Genomic DNA, 22,072 nt, shown 5'->3' on the forward strand with positions numbered 1-22,072 from the left:
TCCATTGTGGGCCAGAGTAGACTGCTCAGAGCACTTTACTTGCATGAACACATTTATCTTCTTGGTGACCCCATGTTTTAGTTTCCTTGGGATGGTGTAATAAGATATTGCAGACTATGTGACTTAAATAAGAGGAATTCATTTTGTTACAGTCTGGAGACTGGAAGTCCAAGATCAAGATGTCGGTAGGCTTCCTTCTGAGACCTCTTTCCTTGGCTTGCAGATGGCCACTTTTTCCCCCCGTGTCTTTACATGGTCTTCCCTCTGTGCATGTCTGTGTCCTAATCTCCTCTTCTTGTAAGGGCACCAGTCCTATTAAGTTAGGGCCTATCCTAAAGACCTCACTTGACTTAATTACCCTTTAAAGGTACTATCTCCAAAGACAGTCCCATTCAGATATACTGGGGGTTAGGGCTTCAACATATGAATTTTGGAGATGACACGATTCAGCCCATAACAACCTGTGTGCATAGGCACCCGACCATGCACAGAGTGCTTAAACCCATTCCCAAGGCAGCACAGCAAGCATTAGGGAGGCAGACTTGAGGCCGTGGTGATCTGCTTACAGAGCCCATGCCTCTTTTCCCTCATTGGAGAACTCAGATGAGGGAGCCCCAGGGCAATGCTGACCACCAGGAGCTCCTCGCTGAGGGTGGGACTCAGAATGACCACTGAAGAGGGGGCAGGGCCAGGCCCTTGACCTGCAGGACTGCCCACCTCCGTTCCTATATTGGATTCTCCCATAGACAAGGGCCGAGAATTGGGATCCTTCCAGGTGACAGATGAGGAAACTGAGGCTTGGAGTGGAGAAGGGCCAGACCCCTGACTCCAAAGCTGAGGCTTCCCCCCAAAGTCACGCTGTGCTCTCATCTTGCTCCAAATGCCGGGCTCTCAGGCCTGGCCTGTGCAGTCAACACCAGGGATGCCTGGAGCAGTGGGCTGTGAGGAGGTCAGGAAGCCCCACGATCACTCATGGGGGTCCCCTTGTGACCCCCTTGGAATCCTGATCCCGTCCACTCTGCCATTTCTACCTGGGAACTCTCCTTCTGGCTGCACAGGGCAATCGGGTTCCTACAAGCCCCTGCCTGTGCTTCCACCATCACACACTGTCCCATCAGGAGCTGGAAGAGCCTGGGGTTTCTCTGCCTCCTCAGGTGTTAGAGAAGTTTTCAAGGACAGAGACAAAGTCTGTCCCATTGTCCCCTGTGACTCCACTCCCCAGAAAGGAGTAGATGCTCAAGATGCCGTTGTCGTGTTCATTCATTCATTTCTCACCACCTCCCTCTCTCAGGGGTGGGGAGACCCGTCCCCATCTTTCTCCTCTTTAGTTTCCCATTCTTCCCCACCACTGAGTCCACACCTGGTGGGACGGACCCTCATCTAGAAGCTGTGATTGGCCAGGCAGTGTCTGCTCTCCTGGTGTGGCCAGCGGCAGAGGAGGGACAGGTCATGGAGAGGGAGCCGGGAGCAGCAGGTCAGATCCTCTTTGCTGTGTCTGACCCTCATCAGGACCCCATCTGGAAAGTAGAAGTTATCTCCAAGGGCCATGCCAGCTCCTACAGTGTGTGGGTGCCAAGTTCCTCTTCTGTGGTCAGTCACCTGTCTGACCTCAGCATGGGCTTCCTGCTGGGGCTTCCTCTCAGTCCTGTGACACCAAGTTCCTGTGGCTCTTACCCCAGAGATGTCACTACTGCTGCTGCTGCTGCTGTCCCTGCTGTGGGCAGGTGAGTGGGTCCAGGGGAGAGGGGACTGGCAGGTGGGGACTGTGGCTGACCTTGTTTCCCTGCAGGATCCCTGCCTCAGGATAGGAGATTCTGGCTGCAAGTGCAGCGGTCTGTGACGGTGCAGGAGGGGCTGTGCGTCTCTGTGCCCTGCACCTTCTCCCATCCCAGGGACTACTGGACTGACCCTGCACCAGCTCATGGCTACTGGTTCCGAGAAGGAGCAAATCCACAGCAGGATGCTCTTGTGGCCACAAACAACCCAAGTCGTGCAGTGCAGAAAGAGACCCAGGGCCGATTCCTCCTCCTCTGGGACCCTTGGACCTACAACTGCTCCCTGGACATCAGAGATGCACAGAGAGGGGATGGGGGGAGATACTTCTTTAGGGTGGAAAGAGGGCCTTATGTGAGATATACTTACAAAGAGAACCTACTCTCAGTGCTTGTGACAGGTAAGGAATGGGGTCAAGGAGACAACACATGGATGGGTTCTGAGGGCCCCCAGGGCAGGGCCAGGAGAGGACCCTTGCTTCTCTTCCTGGGAGGGACCCAGGGAGACCCAGGACAGGCGCTAGGGCTGGCTGGGGAGGAGTTGGCTGGCCTGAGGCAGAGGTTGCTCTTAGGGTCACGCTTAGGGTCCCCACCTCCAGGCCTGGGTCTCTCTCTCTCTCCTCCTCAGCTCTGACACAGACGCCTGACATCTACATGCAGGGGACCCTAGAATCTGGCCACCCCAAGAACATTACGTGTACAGTGCCATGGGCCTGTGAGAGGGGAACGCCCCCCACCTTCTCCTGGATTGGGGTTGCCCTCACCTCCCTGGGCCCCAACACTCCCCGCTCCTCAGTGCTCACCCTCATCCCAGGGCCCCAGGACCATGGCACCAACCTCACCTGTCGAGTGACCTTTCCCAGAGCTGGTGTGAGCACGGAGAGGACCATCCAGCTCAATGTGTCCTGTGAGTGCCAGGCCAGGACAGACAGGTCCCCGAGGGCGGTGGGTGTGGGGGAGGGGAAGAGGGCAGGGCCTGGGGTACTGGGTGCTGGGTCCTGCAAGCTGGTTCTGGGGAGGAAGGAAAGAGGACACAAGACTCCACCCCCTTCCTATTTCTAAAGTTCTGGGGGAAAGGGGCCAACGCTCACCTTCCTGCCACTGAAACAGGAACAATTATGTCTGTCTGTCCAGATATGTCCCTGAACCTGAACATCAGCGTGTTCCAGAAAGAAGGCACAGGTATGGCCCAACCTCTCCTCTCAGGGGGGTGTAATGGAAGAGGGGTCCGTCTCCTGCCTTCACAGCTGAACTGGGGTTCAGAACTCAGATGGGAAGAAGGCTCAGGCCAGGTGTAGGGAGATGTGAAGCCCCCCACTCAATCATCAGCTTACACCGTGGCCTCCCCTGACCCCTGACCCTGCTCTCAGGGGGTTTGCATGAACTCTTCCATGCCCAGTGGATGTGTTGTCCCCATGCCAGGGACACATACCCATCCCAAATCCTGCCCTCATTCTCCTTAGGATCTGGAACCCGCATACTCCTCCAGCCACCTTTGATCACTTTAATGTTAATGTTTAAAACAGCAAACATAAAATGTACCTTAGTCTGCTCAGGCTGACGTAACAAAATACCACAGACTGGGTAGTTTAAACAACAGGAATTTATTCTTCACAGTTCTGGAGTCTTGAAGTCTAAGATCAGCGTGTAAGCCGTTTGGTTCCTGGTGAGGGGTCTCTTCCTGCCTTGCAGATGACTGCCTTCTGGCTGTGTCCTCACAGGACTGAGAAAGAGCCAGCTCTCTGGTGTCTCTTCTTATAAGAGCACCAACGTCATCATGAGAGCCCCACTCTCTTGACCTCATCTGACCCTAATCACCTCCCAAAGGCCCACCCAGATACCTCCAAATACCACCACACGGGGGGTTAGAGCTTAAACATATGAATATGGGGGAAACACAATTCAGTCTCTAGCAAAATTTATTAAGAATAAAACATAATTCAGAACCCTGTGGACCTCCCTCTTGGCTATCTTCCAAATATAGCCTATGCATATATATTTAAACACACACACTTGCATACACATCATACTAGACACACTGCTCTGCATCTTTATTATTATTTTTAGTAAACATTTCATATAGAGTAATTTTAGATTTACATGGTACACAGAGTTTCCCATAATCCCTCACCCAGCTTCTCTCATCATTAAAATCCCACATCACCTTGGCACATTTATCTCAACTAAGGACTTGACATTGGTACATTTCTGTGAACTAAATTCCTCTTTTCCTCACACTCAGTCTATCTTGGAGATCTTTCTGTATCAGTAAGGAAACTTTCTTCATTGTGATTGATGACTCCATGGTTTTCCAATGGGAAGTATATTGTACTATAAAGTACTTAATTGGTCCCCCATTGGTGGAAAGCTATGGTGTTTCCAGTCTTCAGCTCAGACGAATAACACTGCACTGAAGAACTTGTATGAACGTTCCCCAGGTGTGTGCGTGTGTCTGTCAGATAATTTTCTAGAGAAGAAAGTCCTGGATCAAAGGGCATGTGTGTGATTTCTACAGATATTGTCAAATCCCACTGCATGGAGGTGGTTCTGTTTATACTCCTGCCTGCAGTGTGCCTCCTTCCCTGCTGAATATATTCATCCTTGCAGATCCTAAGTGAATTCACTGTAATGTTAAGCTGCAGTATCATTTTGGGAATAGGTTGAGATCTTCCAGTACGTTGAAGAACCGCTTGTATTTCTTTGTAAACTTTTTCTTAAGGTTTGAAGAAGCTCTTTTCATATTAAGGACATCATCTGTGTGTTAGTTGAAAGGACTGATTTCCAATCTATTGATGACCATTTGACTTAGCATATGGTGATTTCTCCAGGCAAAAACATGCATTTTTCTTCTGAGTCACATTGAGTGGTGTACTGTTGGCTCTGACTGTATGGCATGAACTAATGTGTCCGTCTTTTCCCAACTCTGGGTTCAGTGACTTCAAATTGGGCATTTTAAATTGGCCAAGATGAGAGTATTTACACCAAGGAAATTGACAAATGCTACAAATCAGGACTCCCCCCCTCCCCTCCACACCACCATGAGTGAGCTGGTTGTTAAAAATTTACTAGTAAACCACTGGTCACATTTATCAATATTTCCTTTCATGCTTTTGACTTTTACCATTCTAATATCATAATATTTTTAAGTCTCCCATGATTTCTTCTACTAGCCTCATATGCAAACACTTCCAAACACACTCATTCACTCAAACCTCACAGAACTATTTGTTTTTCCATGAGCACGCAGGGTCATTTCACATCTCAGCTGGTAGTTGCACCTTTTTTTGTTAGTTGAGGTCATGTTGCCCTGTAACATTGTGTAAATTTCATGCATAAATTATTATACATCAGTTTCTGTATAGACTGCATCGAGTTCACCACCAATAGTCTAGTTTTTATCCATCACCATACATATGTGTCTCTTTAACCTTTCCACCCTCACCCCATTCCCTGGATGATATGGTATTTCTATTTTTAATTTTTTGAGAAATCTACACATTATTTTCCATAGTGGCTGCACCAGTTTGCACTGTGTGTAAAGGTAAAGTGTATGAGGGTTTCCTTTTCTCCTCAGCCTCTCCAATACTTGTTATTTATTGCCTTATTAATAATAGTCATTCTGACAAATGTGAGGTGATATTTCATAGTAGTTCTGATTTGCATTTCCCTAATAATTAGTGATGTGGATCTTTTCATGTGCCTGTTGGCCATCTTTGTATCTTCTTTGGAAAAATGTCTGTTCATTTCCTCTGCCGTTTTTTGATCAGGCTTCTCATTTTTTTCTTGTTGAGTTGTATGAGTTCTTTATATATTTTGGAAAGTAACTGTTTGTCAAATATATAATCTGCAAATATTTCATTCCATTTAATGGGTTGTCTTTTCATTTTGTTGATGGTTTCCTTTGCTGTGTAGAAGATTAAAGTGTGTATTTTCAGTAACTCAGTATAAGGTGAAACCTTTTGAATTTGACAGTAGCAGGTGAATATCAGTATCTCTATATAGTTTTTAAAAATCTATGTGCATTATTTTATTATTGAGGAAAAATTCACTAAAAATAAAATCACTACTTGAGCCATTTCCAAATGTGCAGTAGGTGTCTTTTAGCACATTCACGATGTAGTACAACCATCACCACCATCTAATTCCATCCATCCAGCATTTTTATCAGCCCAAAGAGAAACCCTGTGCCCATGAAGCAGTCACTCCCCATACTCCCGTCCCCCAGCCCCTGCAACCCCTAATCTGTTTTCTGTCTCTATGGCTTTTGCCAGTATTGGACATTTCGTATAAGTGGAATCATACAAAATGTGTCCTTTTGTGTCTGACTTCTTTTACTTAACAAAATGTTTTCAAGGATGGTCCATGTAACACGTGTGAGTAATTCTCTCTTTTTTATCTGAATAACATTCCATTGCATGAATGTACCATGTTTTGATCATCCATTAATTAGTTGTTGGACATTTGGGATGTTTCCACTTTTTGGCTGTTGTGAATGACGCTGCTATAAACATTGGTGTACGTGCTTTTGTTCAGTTTTATGGGACATATACCTACCTAGGAGTGGAATTGCTGGGTCAAAAGGTAGTTTCTATGTTTAACTTTTTGAGGAAATGCCAGACTATTTTCCACAGTGGCAACTGCATTTTACAGTCCTACCAGCAACATACAGGAGTTCCAATTTCTCCACATCCTTGCCAATATTATTTTCCTTTTTTAAAAAAAAAAAATTATATCCCACTAGTGGATGTGAAGAGCCAGCATGGTGGTCTAGTCGTTAAGATTCAGCTCTTTCACCGTTGCAACCCGGGTTCATTTCCCCATCAGGGAACCACACCACCCATCTATCATTGTCATAATATGTCGACTGTGTGTTACTGTGTTGCTGAAAGCTATGCCACCAGTATTTCAAACACCAGCAGGGTCACCCATGGTGAACAGGCTTCAGTGGAGCTTCCAGACTAAGACAGACTAGGAAGAAGGACCTGGCCACCAACTTCTGAAAAATTTCGCCATAAAAACCCTATGAAGGGCAGTGTAGCATTGTCTAATATGGTGCTGGAAGGTGAGAGGATGGTGCAGAAAGACCAGGCAGGCTTCCACTCTGCTGTCCGCAGGGTCACTGGGAGTCAGAATCGACTCCACGGCACTAACAACAAGTGGGGGTAAAAGGGTATTTCATAGTGGTTTTGATTTGCGTTTATGTAACGACTAATGATGTTGCTAATTTTTTCATGGACTTACTGGCCATTTGTATATCTTCTTTGGAGGATTATTTTTCAAGTCCTTTGCTCATTATTTGATTGGATTGTTTCTCTTTGTTTTTGAGTTGTAAATGTTCTTTACGTATGCTGGATACTGCACCCTGATTAGATCTATGATTTGCAAATATTTTCTACCAGGAAATGGGTTGACTTTTCACTTTTGCAATAGTGTCAATTGGCAAACAAAAGTTGGTCATTTTGATGAAGTCCAACTCATGCAATTTTTCTCTTTCCAATGCCGGACAGGCAGAATGTGGTGTGGAGTGAGGCCCGGGCACAGGTGGTCCCACACCCAGTGATGGAGGAAGGCCTGGAGAACCAATGTCCAGAGTCCTATTGAGAACAGAAGGGGATTGTGGTGGACCAGGTGGATCCATCCTCATCCCACTTTCCTGCAGGGAGATCAGGGCCCGTGGCAGAGGTGGTTCTGGTGGCCATCGGGGAAACGGCTGTGAAGACCTTGCTCCTCCTCCTCTGCCTCATCTTCCTCATGTGAGCATTCTCCCAGGGGGAAGAGGAGGTATGGGGAGGGTAAGGGGCAAGTGACTGAGTCCTAGAACCAGTACTGGAAGGACACCAATGGGTCAGGGGTCTGAGTAGGGATAGAAGATCCAGAGGGGCTGCCACTATGCCCCGGCCACCAAGCATCCAGGATGGGAGATACCTGTGTGCTCAAGACGGTCTGTGAAACCAGAGCTGCCCTCTCCCATCTCAGTCACTCCTCCAGCCCCTGAACAGGGAAGAAGGGGTGAGTCTGCTGCCCGCTGTACCATGATCAAACCAGACTGAAAGACCCTGGTCTCTTCTCTCAGAATGAGGTCCTGCAGGAGGAAGGTGGTGAGGCAGACGGGGGTGTGGAGGATGAAAAATCCATCCCAGGTTAATCCCTCAGGTGAGTGACACAGGTGTCTCAACTCTCAACATCCTATCACACACCTCCCTCAGGTTGGCCCCCAGGATTGCTCCACTCAGCATGGCCAAAGTGGGGCTGCCACCTTCCTCCCAAAAACAACTTCTCTGCTGGATTCCCTGCCATGTGATGACACCATGGCCCCACCTGTAAGACCAGAACCTGGGTGTTGTTCTCCACTTTACCTTCCTCCCTTCTCCCCCACCCACTCATCCATAAGTCTTGTTCATCCTTCTTCCTACACAACTCATCTTGTTGCCTGTCTCTTCCCCATCATGACCTGGTTGTTACTGGGGCCTCATCTCTTCCCCAGGTCTCTGAATCCACCTCACCTCCTGCCTTGATGTCTCTCCTCAACACAGGGCTCCAGACTTTTTCCAGAGACCATCATCATCCACTTCCTGCACAGTGTGAGCAGCTACCTGTCCTCTCCATGGCCACAGACTGACCTGCAAACACCACAGGCTGGATTTGAAGGCCTGGCATGGTCTGACCCCTGCTGGACTCTCCTCCAGATTCCTCCCTCTCCCTGCATCTGGCAATGTCTCCATCCCCAGCTGGGCCAAGGCCTCTGTGGCTCTGAGACCTTTTCACGAGCAGTTCCTTCTCCTGAAATGCCCTTCCCTCCCCATTCTTGCCTTTCCAAGTCCTGCTCATCTTTCAGGCTCACTCTTCAATGTTCCCCAGTGTGTGTTCGTGTGTAATTCTTGTATAGTTCTGAGAAGAGTGACATCAGTCATTTATTTATAGACTCTTGAGCAAGTATTACTGAAGACCGACTCTGTGCCAAAATTGTTGTAGGTGCCGAGGGTGCATCAGTGAACACAGCAACCAAAATCTCTGTCATCAAGAGACTGTTATTCTGGAGACAAAAAGCATCGAAATCAAAATAAATAAATAAGAAATTAAAGCATGTTGAATTAAAGCATAAGAATTAAAGCATGTTGATGGTTATGTGTGTTTGGAGAAAAATCATACAGCGAAAGGAGCATGTGACATCTTGGGGACAATTTACTACATCTGAGAGTATGAAATTTGATGTTGGAGAAAATACTTAAGATAGTAAGAAAGCAGGTTCTGCATTTCCCTGAGAGAAAATTATCCAGGAAAAGGGAAGAGAGAGGACAGCGAGAGGAATAGTCTGAGGCAGAGGCACGCCTGGTGTGTTGGGGAAACAGGAGGGAGAAGTCTGACAGCAGAGGGAGGCACAGGGAGGGGAGGAGCTGGGAGGGTGGTGCAGACCATGTGCTGGTGCAGAGCTTGTGAGGCCGTGCAGGAAATGCAAGAATCCGGACACCAGGAAGCATACGATTGAACTTTCATTTTCGCAAGATCCCCATGGCTGCTCTGTTCAGAAAAGGCCGGAGTGGGTCCACAGCAGCAACACAGAGATTGGGAAGGGACTGCTGAATTCTCCAGGCAGGACGTGATGGTGACGTGAATCAGGGAGGCGGGGTGGAGAGTGAGGGTTTACATTTAGATGTGTTATGAAGATGGAACTAACAGGGTTTTCTAATTAATGGGGGAGTGAGGGAGAGAGAAGAGCATGGATAATGCCAAAATGTTTCCCCTGAGCAACTGGAAGGATGGAGTTGTGTTCCATGGAGGAAGACAGAGAGAAGGGTTTGGAAGAGGGATGCTCATTCTGAGAAGCCACTTGACATCCAACTGGAGACGTCAGTGAGAGAGCTGGATACGAATATCTGGAGATCAGGAGAGGGGCTCAGGCTTCAGATGTGAGAATGTGGAGCCATGTAAAGTGATGGCAGTAGAAGAGGCAACAAGGGGGCTGACAGCACACAGAGAAGAGAAGGACACAAGGAAACATATTTGTCCTTGGTGATCCCAAAACGGTAGGTTTAATGGAGAGGTGGGAAAGGGGTACAGACTTGGTTGAAGAAAATTCAGGAGAGAATTTTTGGCAGGGTGCTTGGAAGAGCAGGTACAGACAACCCTTTGAGGAGTTTGGCTGTGAAGAGGAGCAAAGAAATGGGTCTGAGAAGGAAGGCTTTTCTCCATTAATCTCTCCAGTCTCCCTGGAGATGGCATCTCTCTGATTTCCTGCCTGTATTAGATTCCTGGGGCCACTGTCACAAATGACCAAACACTCAGTGTCTAAAACAAAGAAATTTATCTCTCACTGTGCTGGAGGCCAGAAATCCATGGAGGAGAGAAATGATATTTCCCCTGTGCCCTTGTAAGTTCTCAATTGGATCCCTAAAACACAAGACAGAGAAGAAGAGAAATGAATACAAGTATATTTAATGTAAGTTTCATGTGGCACAGAAGCCTTCATAAGAAAATGAAGACCCGAATAAATGGTTAAATCTGAGTATTTTCCTGCTATATTTGATGATGAGTGCAAAATTGTGGAGAGATATGATAGGACAAAGAGTGTGAGCTAAGTGCAGTAAACTGGGAGAAACTTAGCAAGGTCTGTTCCTTCAGATTCTTCTCCGTGTCTCTTGATTTTAGGAGATAAGATGCTCCTTTCCTCGGGGTACAGGGAGGGCACCTCTCATGAGTGTTTATGTCCCACTTCAAGGGAAGGTCAGGAAGTCCTTCCTGCACATCCATTTCTCAAATTCCTCCAGCTTGAAATATTCAATATGGAAAGGTGCCACATCTTGTGGTAACATCCTGAACCGCATCATCCAAAATCGCTCATCTGGGCAGAAATCAAGTTGTTGCCTCCCTCAGAGGCTCGAGAGAATCCATCTCTTATTTCCTCCACATTATTATGCTGCCAGTATTCCTTGACTTGCGGCCACATCACTCTGTCTCTGTGGTCACATTGCTCATCCTCCTCTGCGTGTAGAATATCACCCTCTGCTTCTCTCTCAGAAGGAAACTTGCAACTAGATTTAGGGACCAACCCAGATAATCTAGGCTCATTTCCACAGGTCTAGATCCTTCAGCACATCTGCAAAGATCCTTTTTCCTTATAAGAGAACATTTACAGGTTCCAGGGATAAGTCCTGTGTTTCTTTGGATGGCTGCAAGTCTCACGTGAATTTTGCATCCTTGAATGCCCACATCTGGCCTCCAGACTTTCCCCTTTTTAATCTTCTTGGCTCTGCTCTTCCAAATCCTGACATGCCTGTGGGTCACTTTATGGGTGACACATGTCTTGGGGAACGGGGGCCTGCTGTTCTCTAAAAGCCACTATGGAGGGACTAAAATTTACAGACTGGGAGAATACATCTGCAAATACCTATCTGATAGATGTCTTGTACCAGGAAGATATCAAGGACTCTCGAAACAAAACATTAGTAAACAAACAAACAAAAATAACCCAGCTTTATATGTGTTGAAAAAAACATCTACCCAACAACAAAAAGCCAAAATCTGCTATATAAAAATCGGCCATGGATTTGAATAGACATTTCTCCAAAGGTATAGGAATGCCCAACAAACTCAGGAAAACATGATCAACACTACTAATATTTGGAAAATGCAAATTAGAACCACACAAGGAGGTACCTTTTCACATCCATTAGGGTGGCTGTTTAAAAAAAGAAAGAAAGGAGAAATAGCAGGTGTTGGCAACGATGTGGAAAAAGTGGAACTCCTGTGTTTTGCTCTTAATTGTAAAATAGTGTATCTGTTGTGGAAAACAATATGGGAGTTCCTCAAAAAATTAGAGATAGAATTTTCATATGGTCCAGTCATTTCACTTATGGATGTGTACCCAGAGAATCGAAAGCAAGAACTTGCATAGATATCTGTACACCTGTGTTCTTAGCAGCATTATTCACAATAATGAAAAGGTGGAATCAACCCAAGGGTCCATCAACAGAGGAATGGATTAACTAAATGTGGAAAACATATACAATTGAATATTATTCAGCCTTAAAAAGGAAGGAAATACTGACACGTCTCAACACGGATTGAAGACATTACACTAAGTGAGAGAAGCCAGTCACAAAAGGACAAATACTGTAGATTCTACTTAAATGAAGTATCTAGAGTAGATAAATTCATAGACACGCAGAAAATAGAAATGTGGTAGCCAGGGTCTTTGGCAAGGGAAATGGAGAGATATTTACTTAGTGGGCACAAAGATTCCGTTTGGAAAGATTAAATAAGTTCTAGAGATGAATGGTGGTGGTAGTTGCATAACAATGTGAACGCACTTCATGCCACTGAACTGAACAATTAAAAAAGGTTATAATAGTAGGTTTGTTACATATATTTTACCACAGTAATTTAAGAAAGAAGCTAAAAATTTAATCCGCCACTTCACCAAAGAAGAAAAACGGATGACAATTAAGCACATGAAAACATGCTCAATATCACTTGTCATTAGGAAATTTCAGACTAAAACCAGGATAAGATACACACCTATTAGAATAACTAAACTAAGCTAAAGTAAACAGAAACAGAAATCCTGATAATAGCAAATGCTATGGAGGATGTGGAGCAGACAGAACTCACACACACTGCTGGTGGGAACACCACTGGTCCAGTCACTTTGGAAAACAGTTTGGCAATTTTATATAAAGTTAAACCTACACTTATCATAGGACAGAGCAATCTGACTCCTAGGTGTTTACCCAAGAGAAATAAAAACGTATGTTCCCACAAAAACCTGCACATGAATACTTATAGCAGCTTTATTCCTAGTTGCCCCAAACCTGGAAACAACCCGAATGCTCTTCAGCTGGTAAGTGTATACAAAATGGGGTACATTGAAACAGTGGAGTACCAGCCAGCAATTAAAAGTAACAGGTATTGATACATACACCCAATAACATAGAGAAACCTCAGATGCATTATACCAAGTGAATGAAGCCAGACTTTGAAGACTAGATTTTGTCCAATTCCATTTCTATGACATTTTGTAAACAGCAAGACAAGAGGGATGGAGAACAGATCAGCATTTTTTCAGGGGTTCTGGGTGGATGGAGGATTTGGGTTCCCAAGGATGGCAGGAGGGACTGTCTTGGGCTATGGCTCTCTTCAGAATCTTCACTGTGGTTGTGATTACATATCATATACATCTGTCAAACCTCATAGAATTGTATGTAATAAAGAGTGAATCTCACTTTATCTAAATTTGAAATAAATTAAAAATTCAAAACCACAATGAGATAGCGCTACACTCCCACTAGAATTATTAAAATTTAAATGACTGACAATATCAAGTGTTAACAGGGGTGTGAAGCTTCTGGAATTCTGGCACATTATGGACAGGAGAGTAAAGGTTAAAACCCTTCTGGACAACAATTTGGCGATATCTACTAAAGTTAAACACGTGGTTACTCTTTGATTTAACAATTCCACTCCTTGTGTGTACTCTCGGGGATGAAAGCATGTTCATAAAAAGACTTACTCCTTAATATTTATTGCCAACAAATAAAAAGTCTCAAAGGTCTGTCAATAGGCAAGTAAATAAGATTACATTATACCCACATAATGGAATACAACTTAATAATCAGACATTATGAACTACAAAAACATACAACACGAATCCACTTCAAAACTATTATACAGAGTCAGAGAATCTAGACACAAATGAGTAGATTTCTAGGAAATTCTCCAATAGACAAAATTAATTCACCAAGATAGAGAGCACTGGTTACCTGAGGTGGAGGTGGGAGTGGGGAGCTGAAAATAGGTTTGGGAAAACCTTTTCAGGTAGTGGAAACAATCTATCTCTTAATTGTGCAGGTCATTAACTGGGTTGTATACATTTGCAAAAATTCGTATAAATGTAACTTTCAAGTGGGTACATTTTATTTTATGTAAATCCTAAGGTTCATAAAGAAAAAGCAATGAGAACTCACTGAAAATCCCAGTCCATGAGCATGGTATAAGATTCTTGACTGTGAAGCCAATTGTGTTGGGATTTCCATTATGTGTCACATTCTCACTTTTTAAATAACCTAATACTAGTATTATTTTACTTATTGGAAACTCACTTCCTTACATCTAAAATGAGGGTATAACATCTCTCTGTGTTTGTAAGGTTGAAGGAACAGTTATCTAGATACGACTGTATTTGAAAGATTTTGCAAATCCATGGGGGCAAATGCTATTCTGTCACAGGTGTCAAGGATTTCCCAGACACATATGACACAGAGTAAGATGCAAAACCTGGTGAGCTGAACGTAAAATTTTAATTTTGGCTATATATTCCACTCACATTTTCTGGAAATATTATTCCTTGTGAACCACTTGTAACTGTGTGAAGAAGATGTCTTCCATGACAGGAAATGTTAATCTGTATGATGAGGATCTAAAAAATTCACTCCAGTCCACCCAGGCAGCATTCAGGGAAAAGAAGTTTCCTCTGCCCTGACTCCTGGAATATGTGTTCTCCCTTTTGTTTTACAGGAAGATGCTGCATGGTTTTTATCTGAAAATCCCATTGTAACTTCACGAATCAGCATACAAGTAACAAGAAAAAAAAATCCTATACTCATTTTTTAGAGAATACCCGGTATGCTATCAAGACACACAGAAAACTCACCAGTGACTGTAGCTCCAAAGCTGACAGTACTGAGTGTTTGGGGAGGAAGTGACTCCACTGGGTGGGGAGCATCTCACAGGCTTGGACCAGATCTGTTAACTCCCTTCTTGTCTCCAGCCTCCCCAAACCATAGATGTTCACTAAGTGTTTGGGGAATGAATGAATGAATGAATGAATGTCTGCTACCTTCATGTCACCTAGGAACCCCTTCTTTCCTCTGCCCCAGACAATCACGCAGACCCTAAAGAATCCTACACCTAGCAGGACCTACCATCTGAGGTCTAGACGAGGCTGTGATGCTCTGGATTCCAGCAGGAGCTGACCAGCTCCCCGGAGTAGACACCAGAGCTCAGAAAAGCACCCAGATGGGAGGCCCTTAGAGACTCACCGTGTCCCACACCTCAGAGGTCCTCAGAGGTCCTGGTCCAGGCTCTGGTGCTGAAGGGAAGCCCCGAGATGAGGGGCAGGACATGGGGTCTCCACCTTCTCTGCTCCCCTCTGGGCAGGTCTCCGGGCATCTGGGCACTGGAAAGTCTGCCCAGTCTGTGCAGAGGGGGAATGAGCGCCGGCTTGCAGTTCCTCTTCTACAAATGTCTGAGGTCGTGTGCTCCTCCCCAGCTTCCTGTAGGTTTCCCAGCTGTGCCCCCTCCCATTTGCCTTCTCCTTCTCCTGTCAGACACAGGACTGACACCCAGAACCCTCTATCTCAGAGATGCTGTTGTTGCTACTGATTCTGCTGTGGGCAGGTGAGTGGGTCAAGTGGAGAAGGGGTGGGCAGGGCGGGGGCTGCAGCCACCCCTCCTTTCCCCCACAGAGTCCCTGGCTAAGGATGGAAGATTCTGGCTACTACCGTAGGAGTCCGTGATGGTGGAGGAGGGCCTGTGCATCTCCGTGCCCAGCACCTTCTCCTATCCCTGGGACTCCAGGACTGACTCTGCCCCAACTCACAGCTACTGGTTCCAGGAAGGGGCAAAACCACACCATGATGCTCCTGTGGCCACAAAGAACCCAGTTAGTAAAGTGCAGGAGGAGACTCAGTGCCGATCCCACCTCCTTGGAGAACCCTGAACCTACAACTGCTCCTTGGACATCAGAGACACCAGGAAGAGTGACAACAGAAGATATTTTTTTCGCATGGTGAGAGGAAAGGAAAAACGCAATTACAAATCTAACCTTCTCTGTGCATGTGACAGGAAAGGAGGGGGATCCAGGAATTGCCACAGGAAAACAACATGGGGATTTTAGGGCAGGGCTGGGATGAGACTCCTCTTCGGGGAAGGGTTGAGGTACAGTGTCTTGAGGGCTTAGAGGAGGAGCTGGAACAAAGCCTTAGTCTTCTCTCGTGGCCACACCTCCGACCCTCCCTACTGATCCCCATGACTCCCCATCTCCTCACCAGCCCTCGCCCACACACCAGACATCCTCATTCCAGGGACCCTGGAGTCCGGCTGCCACAGGAACCTGACTTGCTCTGTGCCCTGGGCCTGTGAGCAGGGCACATCCCCATCTTCTCCTGGATGTCAGCTGCCTTCACCCTCTGGGCCCCAGGACCCACCTGTCCTCTGTGCTCACCCTCACTCCATGGCCCCAGGACCTCGGCACCAATCTCACCAATCAGATGAAGTTCCCTGCAGCTGGCATGATAATGGAACGGACCATTCAGCTCAACATCACCTATGAGTGCTGGGCCAGGATGCCTGGGTCCCTGAGGATGGAGGGGGCAGAGGGCTAGGCTGGGGACACTTGGTTCTTTTCTCCTGGTGCTCTGGCTGAGTAGGGGACCTAAAAGGACACAAGACCTGTCCCTCCACCATTTATGTGACACCTGGGGGTGGGGTGGATGCCTACACTTATCTCACCCAACCCTCTCCACTGAAGTGGGAAATCCCCTCTTTTCTTCCAAGGTGCTCCAGAGAACCCAGCAATCAGTGTCTGCCTTGAGGATGGCACAGGTAGGAAGGAGTCCCCACTCAGGGGTATTGACTGAGGTGGGGTCTCTGCCAGGTCAGATCAGAGCTGGACTTTCAGAGCTCAGATGGTGGAACTGGGGTGGGGGGGGCTGGTGTTAGAAAAGAGAAGCCCCCATCAGGCCTCTTCCCCCAATGTCTTCCAACATCGATCTTGCCCAGATAACCCTCAGCTTCCTCCCTGCCCATCCTAAATGTGCTCTTTATCTTCCACCAGTCACTGAAGGCCTTGGGGAAATTTTTCTGTAGACTTTATTATCTACAGCAGCTTTGGGTTCACAGCAAAATTGAGAGAAAGTTAGAGAGACTCCCCATTTACTCACTGAAATTTGTCACACATGCACAGCCACCCCACTATCTACATCCCCCAACAGAGGGGACATTTATTACAACCCATGAATCTACATTGACATGTCATTGTCACCCAAAGTCCATAGATGACATTAGGGTTCACTCTTGGTGTAGTACATTCTATGAGTTTGGACAAGTAGGTAATGACATGTATCCATCATTATAGTATCATACAGACAGTTTCATTGCCCCCAAAATCTCTTTGGGCCCTTTTTGGACTGTCAATCTACCACACACACTGTGACCTCTCTCTGGAGGCTAGCTCCCTTGACTAGTCCATTCCCATGGGTAATGGCATCTTGTTCCCTCACTGGACAGTGAGTCCCATTGGGACTTTCTCAGCAGTGCCCATCAAACTGTTGACAGTGATGCTCAGAGATACATCTCTCACCCTGGGTGTGGGGTTCCCAGGAGGTATGGTCAGGCAGGGCCAGGAGAGCTGTCTTGATCTGACCTGAAGGTCTGAGAACTCCCAGCTTCCACCCACTTCTGGAGGCATGAAAGACCACCTTTGAGCCTGAGGGACAGGGACAGTGGAAGACAGGAGAGGATATTCAGACACCCTCCCAAGAACGAAGGAGGGACAAAGCCTTTCAGCATCCCATAGGGCTCTCTGGATTGTGTTTCTCTCTCTCTCTGAAACGCCCATAGAGCCCAGAGCCTCACACTCCTGCTGCAGCCAGGTCTGGGGGCTGTTGCAGGGAGACCCTTAGTGGAGAAGCACTTGGCTCCTAGAAGAGACGGAATGTGTTGGACAGGATTGTGGGCGCTGGATGAGAGGTGTCCCATGGACCATGTCCTTCTGGAGAAGACTGAGGTCCTATGGTGGGTGGAAGGGAAGGTTCAGAGGCTGAACCCTGGGTAAGAGGGGAAGGGTGCCCTTCTCTACATGCTGAAGAGGAGAAGACACGTGACTGTTCATCAAGATTGGAGTTCACCCCAAGTTTCTCTTGCCTGCTGGGGAACGGGGGATCAGGGAAGGAGTGACTCAGGGGGCCACTGGGGGAGCTGGTGTCACTGCACTGCTTGCTCTCTGTGTCTACCTCATCTTCTTCATGTGAGCTGGGTTGGGAGTGGGCCAAGAATTGGAGAAGGGGGACCTGGAGGGGTTGTGAGAGCCTGGAGCAAGGGTGGGGTTATGGTGGTGGTGAGAATCCAGCTGGTAGCCCCTGAGACAGGCATGAGTGTGTTCCAAGTCCTGCTTCCAGACATCCCGGAGTGTGAGTACCTTGTTACAAAGTCTTGTTATGAATGCTCCTGGGATCACCCCACCCTTGACCTGCCTTAGTCACTCACTCCAGTGTCAAAAGAGTGACCCTGTGTCAGAGACTCTGGTGTCTCCCATCAGAGTGAAGACCTGCTGGAAGAGAACAGCCAGGACAGCAATGGACGTGGATGACATCCACCATGTCAACGGACCAGCTTCCCTGGTGAGTGATGTGGGCATCCTGGCATGAAGCCTGCCCACCATATCTCCCCTGGGTGGCCCACAGTCATGCTCCAGGGTAACAATGACTAATCTGATGTCAGAAGTTAGGTTCTAGATACATCTTGAAGGTGGAGCCAGCAAGATTTGTTAATGCAGTGATAGTATACGTGTGGAGCATGATCAAAGATAGCTCACTGCGTCTACCTCATAGGCATCACAGATGTCAAAAACGACTCCATAGATGTCATAGGTGTCCATAGATGTCATAGATAACTCCATAGATGTCATAGATGTCCATAGTTATCAAAGATGATTCTATATATGTCACTGAGGTCCATAGATGTCAAAGATGACTCCATAGATGTCATAGAATTCATGAATGATAATAGGCGTCATAGATGTACATATACACCAAAGATAGCTCCTTAGATGTCTATGGATAGCCACAGATAGCCATAGATATCCATAAATTTCCATAGATACCAAAGAGGACTCCAATGTGATTGCCTTGAGCAACTTAAAGAATTGAATTGCGAATTCCTGAAATTGCCAACTCTGCAGGAGGAGTATACTTTTAAGAAGACACCAAACTTTATTTTGGATACTATAAGATTGAGGTACCTCTGAGACATCCAACTGAAGATGACAGGTAGTCAGCAAAATTTTGGAGCTCCAGAGAGGGGTCTGAGTGGGAGACACAGAGGGTCTCCCACATCAAGGGGGTCCTCCACATCAAGGTCGGATAGGGAATGATACCACAAAGAAGATAAGAGGTACACAGAACAAGCCCTGGGACCCTCCAGCATTTAGAGTCAGGGAGATAAGGTGGAAACAGCAAGAAGACCACTGAGGATGAATAAATGACCAGGAGAGCGTAAGATTGGATCCTGGTGGCCAAGGGGAGCTGGATCTTCAGAGAAGAGAGGACTCATTTGTTTCAAATGCTAATAAGTCCAGTAGAATAGGGTCTGAGAAATGACCATTTAAATTTAGCTAAGTAGTATCACAGTTGATCTTGACGAAAGCAGATCTGATAGCCAGGTAGAGGCAGATATCTTGATTGGAGTGAGTTCAAGAGAGAATGGGAGGAGAGGAAGTGGAAAGACTCTTTGAGAAATGTTCCAGTAAGTCTAGAGCTGAGAAATGAGTCTGCAGCAGAAAATTGTTGTACCTCTAAATCCCTTGGAACTTCCTGGGTGAGAGCTTCTTGGTTTTGTTTTAATGAGGTGACTCCTCGTGGGCTCTTGGATGGGGATTTTCATCCCTGACTCCTTTCTTCAGAGATGTGAGAGGGGCTGGGAATGCAGTCAATAATTGATCATGCCTATGTCAGGAAGCCTCCATAAAAATCCCAAAGGCATGGGGTTCGGGGAGCTTCCAAGTTGGTGAACACGTGGAGGTGCTGGTGGGGTGGTGCACTCAGAGAGAGCATGGGAGCTCCTTGCCCCTTTCCACTTACCTTGCCCTAGGCATCTCTTCTGTCTGGATGTTCATCTGTATATTTTATCATTCCCTTTTATGATAAGCTGGTACACAGTAGGTAAACTGTTTTCCTGATTTCTCTGAGCTACTCTAGCAAATTAATTAAACCCAAGGAGTGGGGCATGGGAACCTCCAATTTGCAGTCAGTTAGTCAGAAGCACAGGTGACAACCTTGACTCGAGACTGGGGTTTCATAGCGGGTGGGGAGGAGGAGATCTTCTGGGACTGAGACCTTAACCTGTGGATTCCTATGCTGTCTCCAAGTAGAGAGTGTCAAAATTGAATTCAGTTGTAGGACACCCAGCTGGTGTCACAGAGAATTGCTTGTTGTGGGGAAAAACACCCCCAAACATCTGGTGTCAGAAGAGTTGTGAGTGTGATAGTAGTGTGAGAGTAAAGGAGACACACACAGGAGGAGAAGTAGATTTTAATAGCATTTTCCTGTAATCCAGTGCCCAGCACAAAGGAGACCTCAGAGAGACCATGATCAGTAGCTGTGTGACCTTGGGAAGTACCTAACCTCTCTGAAACTGAGCTTCTTTCCCTGTAAAATAATAGTATTTTACACATAGGTCTGTGTGAGTGTTCAGTAGAGTTGTAAAGAAACCAGTAAGTGCTGTATTTGTTAGATAATTGAATAAGTGGGAACTTAAAAACATTTGATAAAAGAATGAATCAATCTCATGTCAGAATCAATTCACTTCATGGACCCTCTCGGCCTTCTCCCTACCCCACCCCCACTGCTCTTCTCTGACCCCCTTCTTTGCCCTCTATGCAGAAGCACCAGAAGGAATCCAAGTTAGTCAGGCTGCTCACCCCACAAGCTCTGCAGGGAACACCTGAGCCTTGGGGGTGAAGCAGGTGATGCATTACAGCTCCCTCAGCTTTGACAGGGTGAAAGGACCTAGTAAGGAGCCAACCAGAGCATCAGTGTCAGCCTGAGCATCCATATCCTCTACAGGAAGGGAGACCCAAAGGCTGATTCTTGGAGACTTAGCATCCCCATAGGTAATGGGTATATAAACTCTTGTATGTGAGCTTCTTGCTATACTGGAACTATATTAGGATTTTCAATCAGAAACACCTGGGATCAATTCCATGTTCTTTTATTTATTAATGGGATGACATCAGACAAACCACCTTACCCTTTCATGTCTCGGTTTCCTGCTCTGTGAAATGGCTGTAAGATGTCCTACATCGCAGTGTTTCCGTGATGATTGAATAAAAGTACATGTGGAAACACCCAGCAGAAGTCCTGGTACATTGTGAGAGTTGGTGCATCCTGGTTCCTTCTCCCTTGAACAGAAAGGCCTTAGTCACATTTCACCCAGAGGCTGTGTGTGTCCTGTCCCAGACACCACATCAGCAGCATGTCAGTTCACTCTCTACTCAAAGCCCTCCCAGGGATCCCTGCCATGACTTGGCCTCTAGCATCATCTCTCTCCACTCCTGAATCTTCCCCTTCCATTCTGCCTGCCTCCTACTAGTCCTGCTCTAGGAAAAATAAGTTATTAACATTTAGAAAATTTCCTTAGTCTCAGAGCTAACCATAGTCAAAATACTTCTCCATCTCCTCAGCCCAAAAGAATAATTTACAAGCTTCTCATGTTGACATTCTAAGTTAGGGGTCAGGATTATTTTTGTCAAGGGCCATATAGTAAATATTTTCAGTTTTGCAAGCTGTATGGTCTCCATTGCAACAATTCAACTCCTTGTTTGGAGCACAAATGCAGCCATAGACAATCTGAAAATGAATTAACGTTGCTGTGTTCCAACAATATTTTACTTACAAAATCAGCGGCACATGGGCTGTTGTTTTCAAACCTCTATTCTAGGTAGTCCTTCATCTCACCCTGTTTACTTCTCCATTGTCATATCCTAACTCATTAATCCCTCAAGTCATTCTCTAAGTACCCTCATTCTGATGCATTCCTCACTGTCTTTGTGCATCCACGTCCTTTGTCGAGGAAGGTGCATCATCATGTCTTCATCTGGCTAACTCTGTCTTATCCTTCAAAATGAGCTCAAAAGTATGTGTCTGGGTTGAGAAGGTGGAGAGAAGCATGAACTTATAATCTTCGTACTAAAAACCAAATACTTTAATTTTAATAAAATCAGTTTAAACAAAAAAAGCCCAAAATTCACCAGCAGCACCTAAACCATGACAAAGACAAAGCATATACCATAATTTCATAGAGCTACCCTTAAATAAACACATGGAAGACTCTGGTGTGGTATAAAAAAATGCTTGATCCCTCACCCCACATCATTCTGCCCTAAATCCAGAAGGGACAGTTGAGTTAGATCTGTTGATGATAATGTCAGCGTGGGTCATATGGGTCAACCTGTCTGTTGAAAACGTTAAAAACTGATGGTTAGATTTACAATTCTGACAAGATGGCACTGACCCACTCTTCCCTGTTTC

At 46.1% G+C, this 22,072-nt stretch overlaps 1 protein-coding gene and 1 pseudogene across 1 annotated transcript; both read left to right on the top strand.

The window, feature by feature from the left end:
* Positions 1-1,681: 1,681 nt before the first annotated feature.
* LOC131397254 (myeloid cell surface antigen CD33-like) lies at positions 1,682-8,863 on the top strand. The gene is made up of 7 exons (XM_058530020.1): positions 1,682-1,724; positions 1,790-2,173; positions 2,401-2,679; positions 2,907-2,954; positions 7,432-7,525; positions 7,846-7,925; positions 8,306-8,863. Exons 1-7 carry the CDS (start codon positions 1,682-1,684, stop codon positions 8,389-8,391), a joined length of 1,014 nt encoding a protein of 337 aa, XP_058386003.1. The 3' UTR covers positions 8,392-8,863.
* Positions 8,864-15,130: 6,267 nt separating this feature from the next.
* LOC131397665 (myeloid cell surface antigen CD33-like) lies at positions 15,131-20,589 on the top strand (annotated as a pseudogene).
* The last annotated feature ends 1,483 nt before the right edge of the window (positions 20,590-22,072 follow it).

The sequence above is a fragment of the Diceros bicornis genome, chromosome 34 (assembly GCF_020826845.1).
Source record: "Diceros bicornis minor isolate mBicDic1 chromosome 34, mDicBic1.mat.cur, whole genome shotgun sequence".
NCBI classification, from domain to species: Eukaryota; Metazoa; Chordata; class Mammalia; order Perissodactyla; family Rhinocerotidae; genus Diceros; species Diceros bicornis.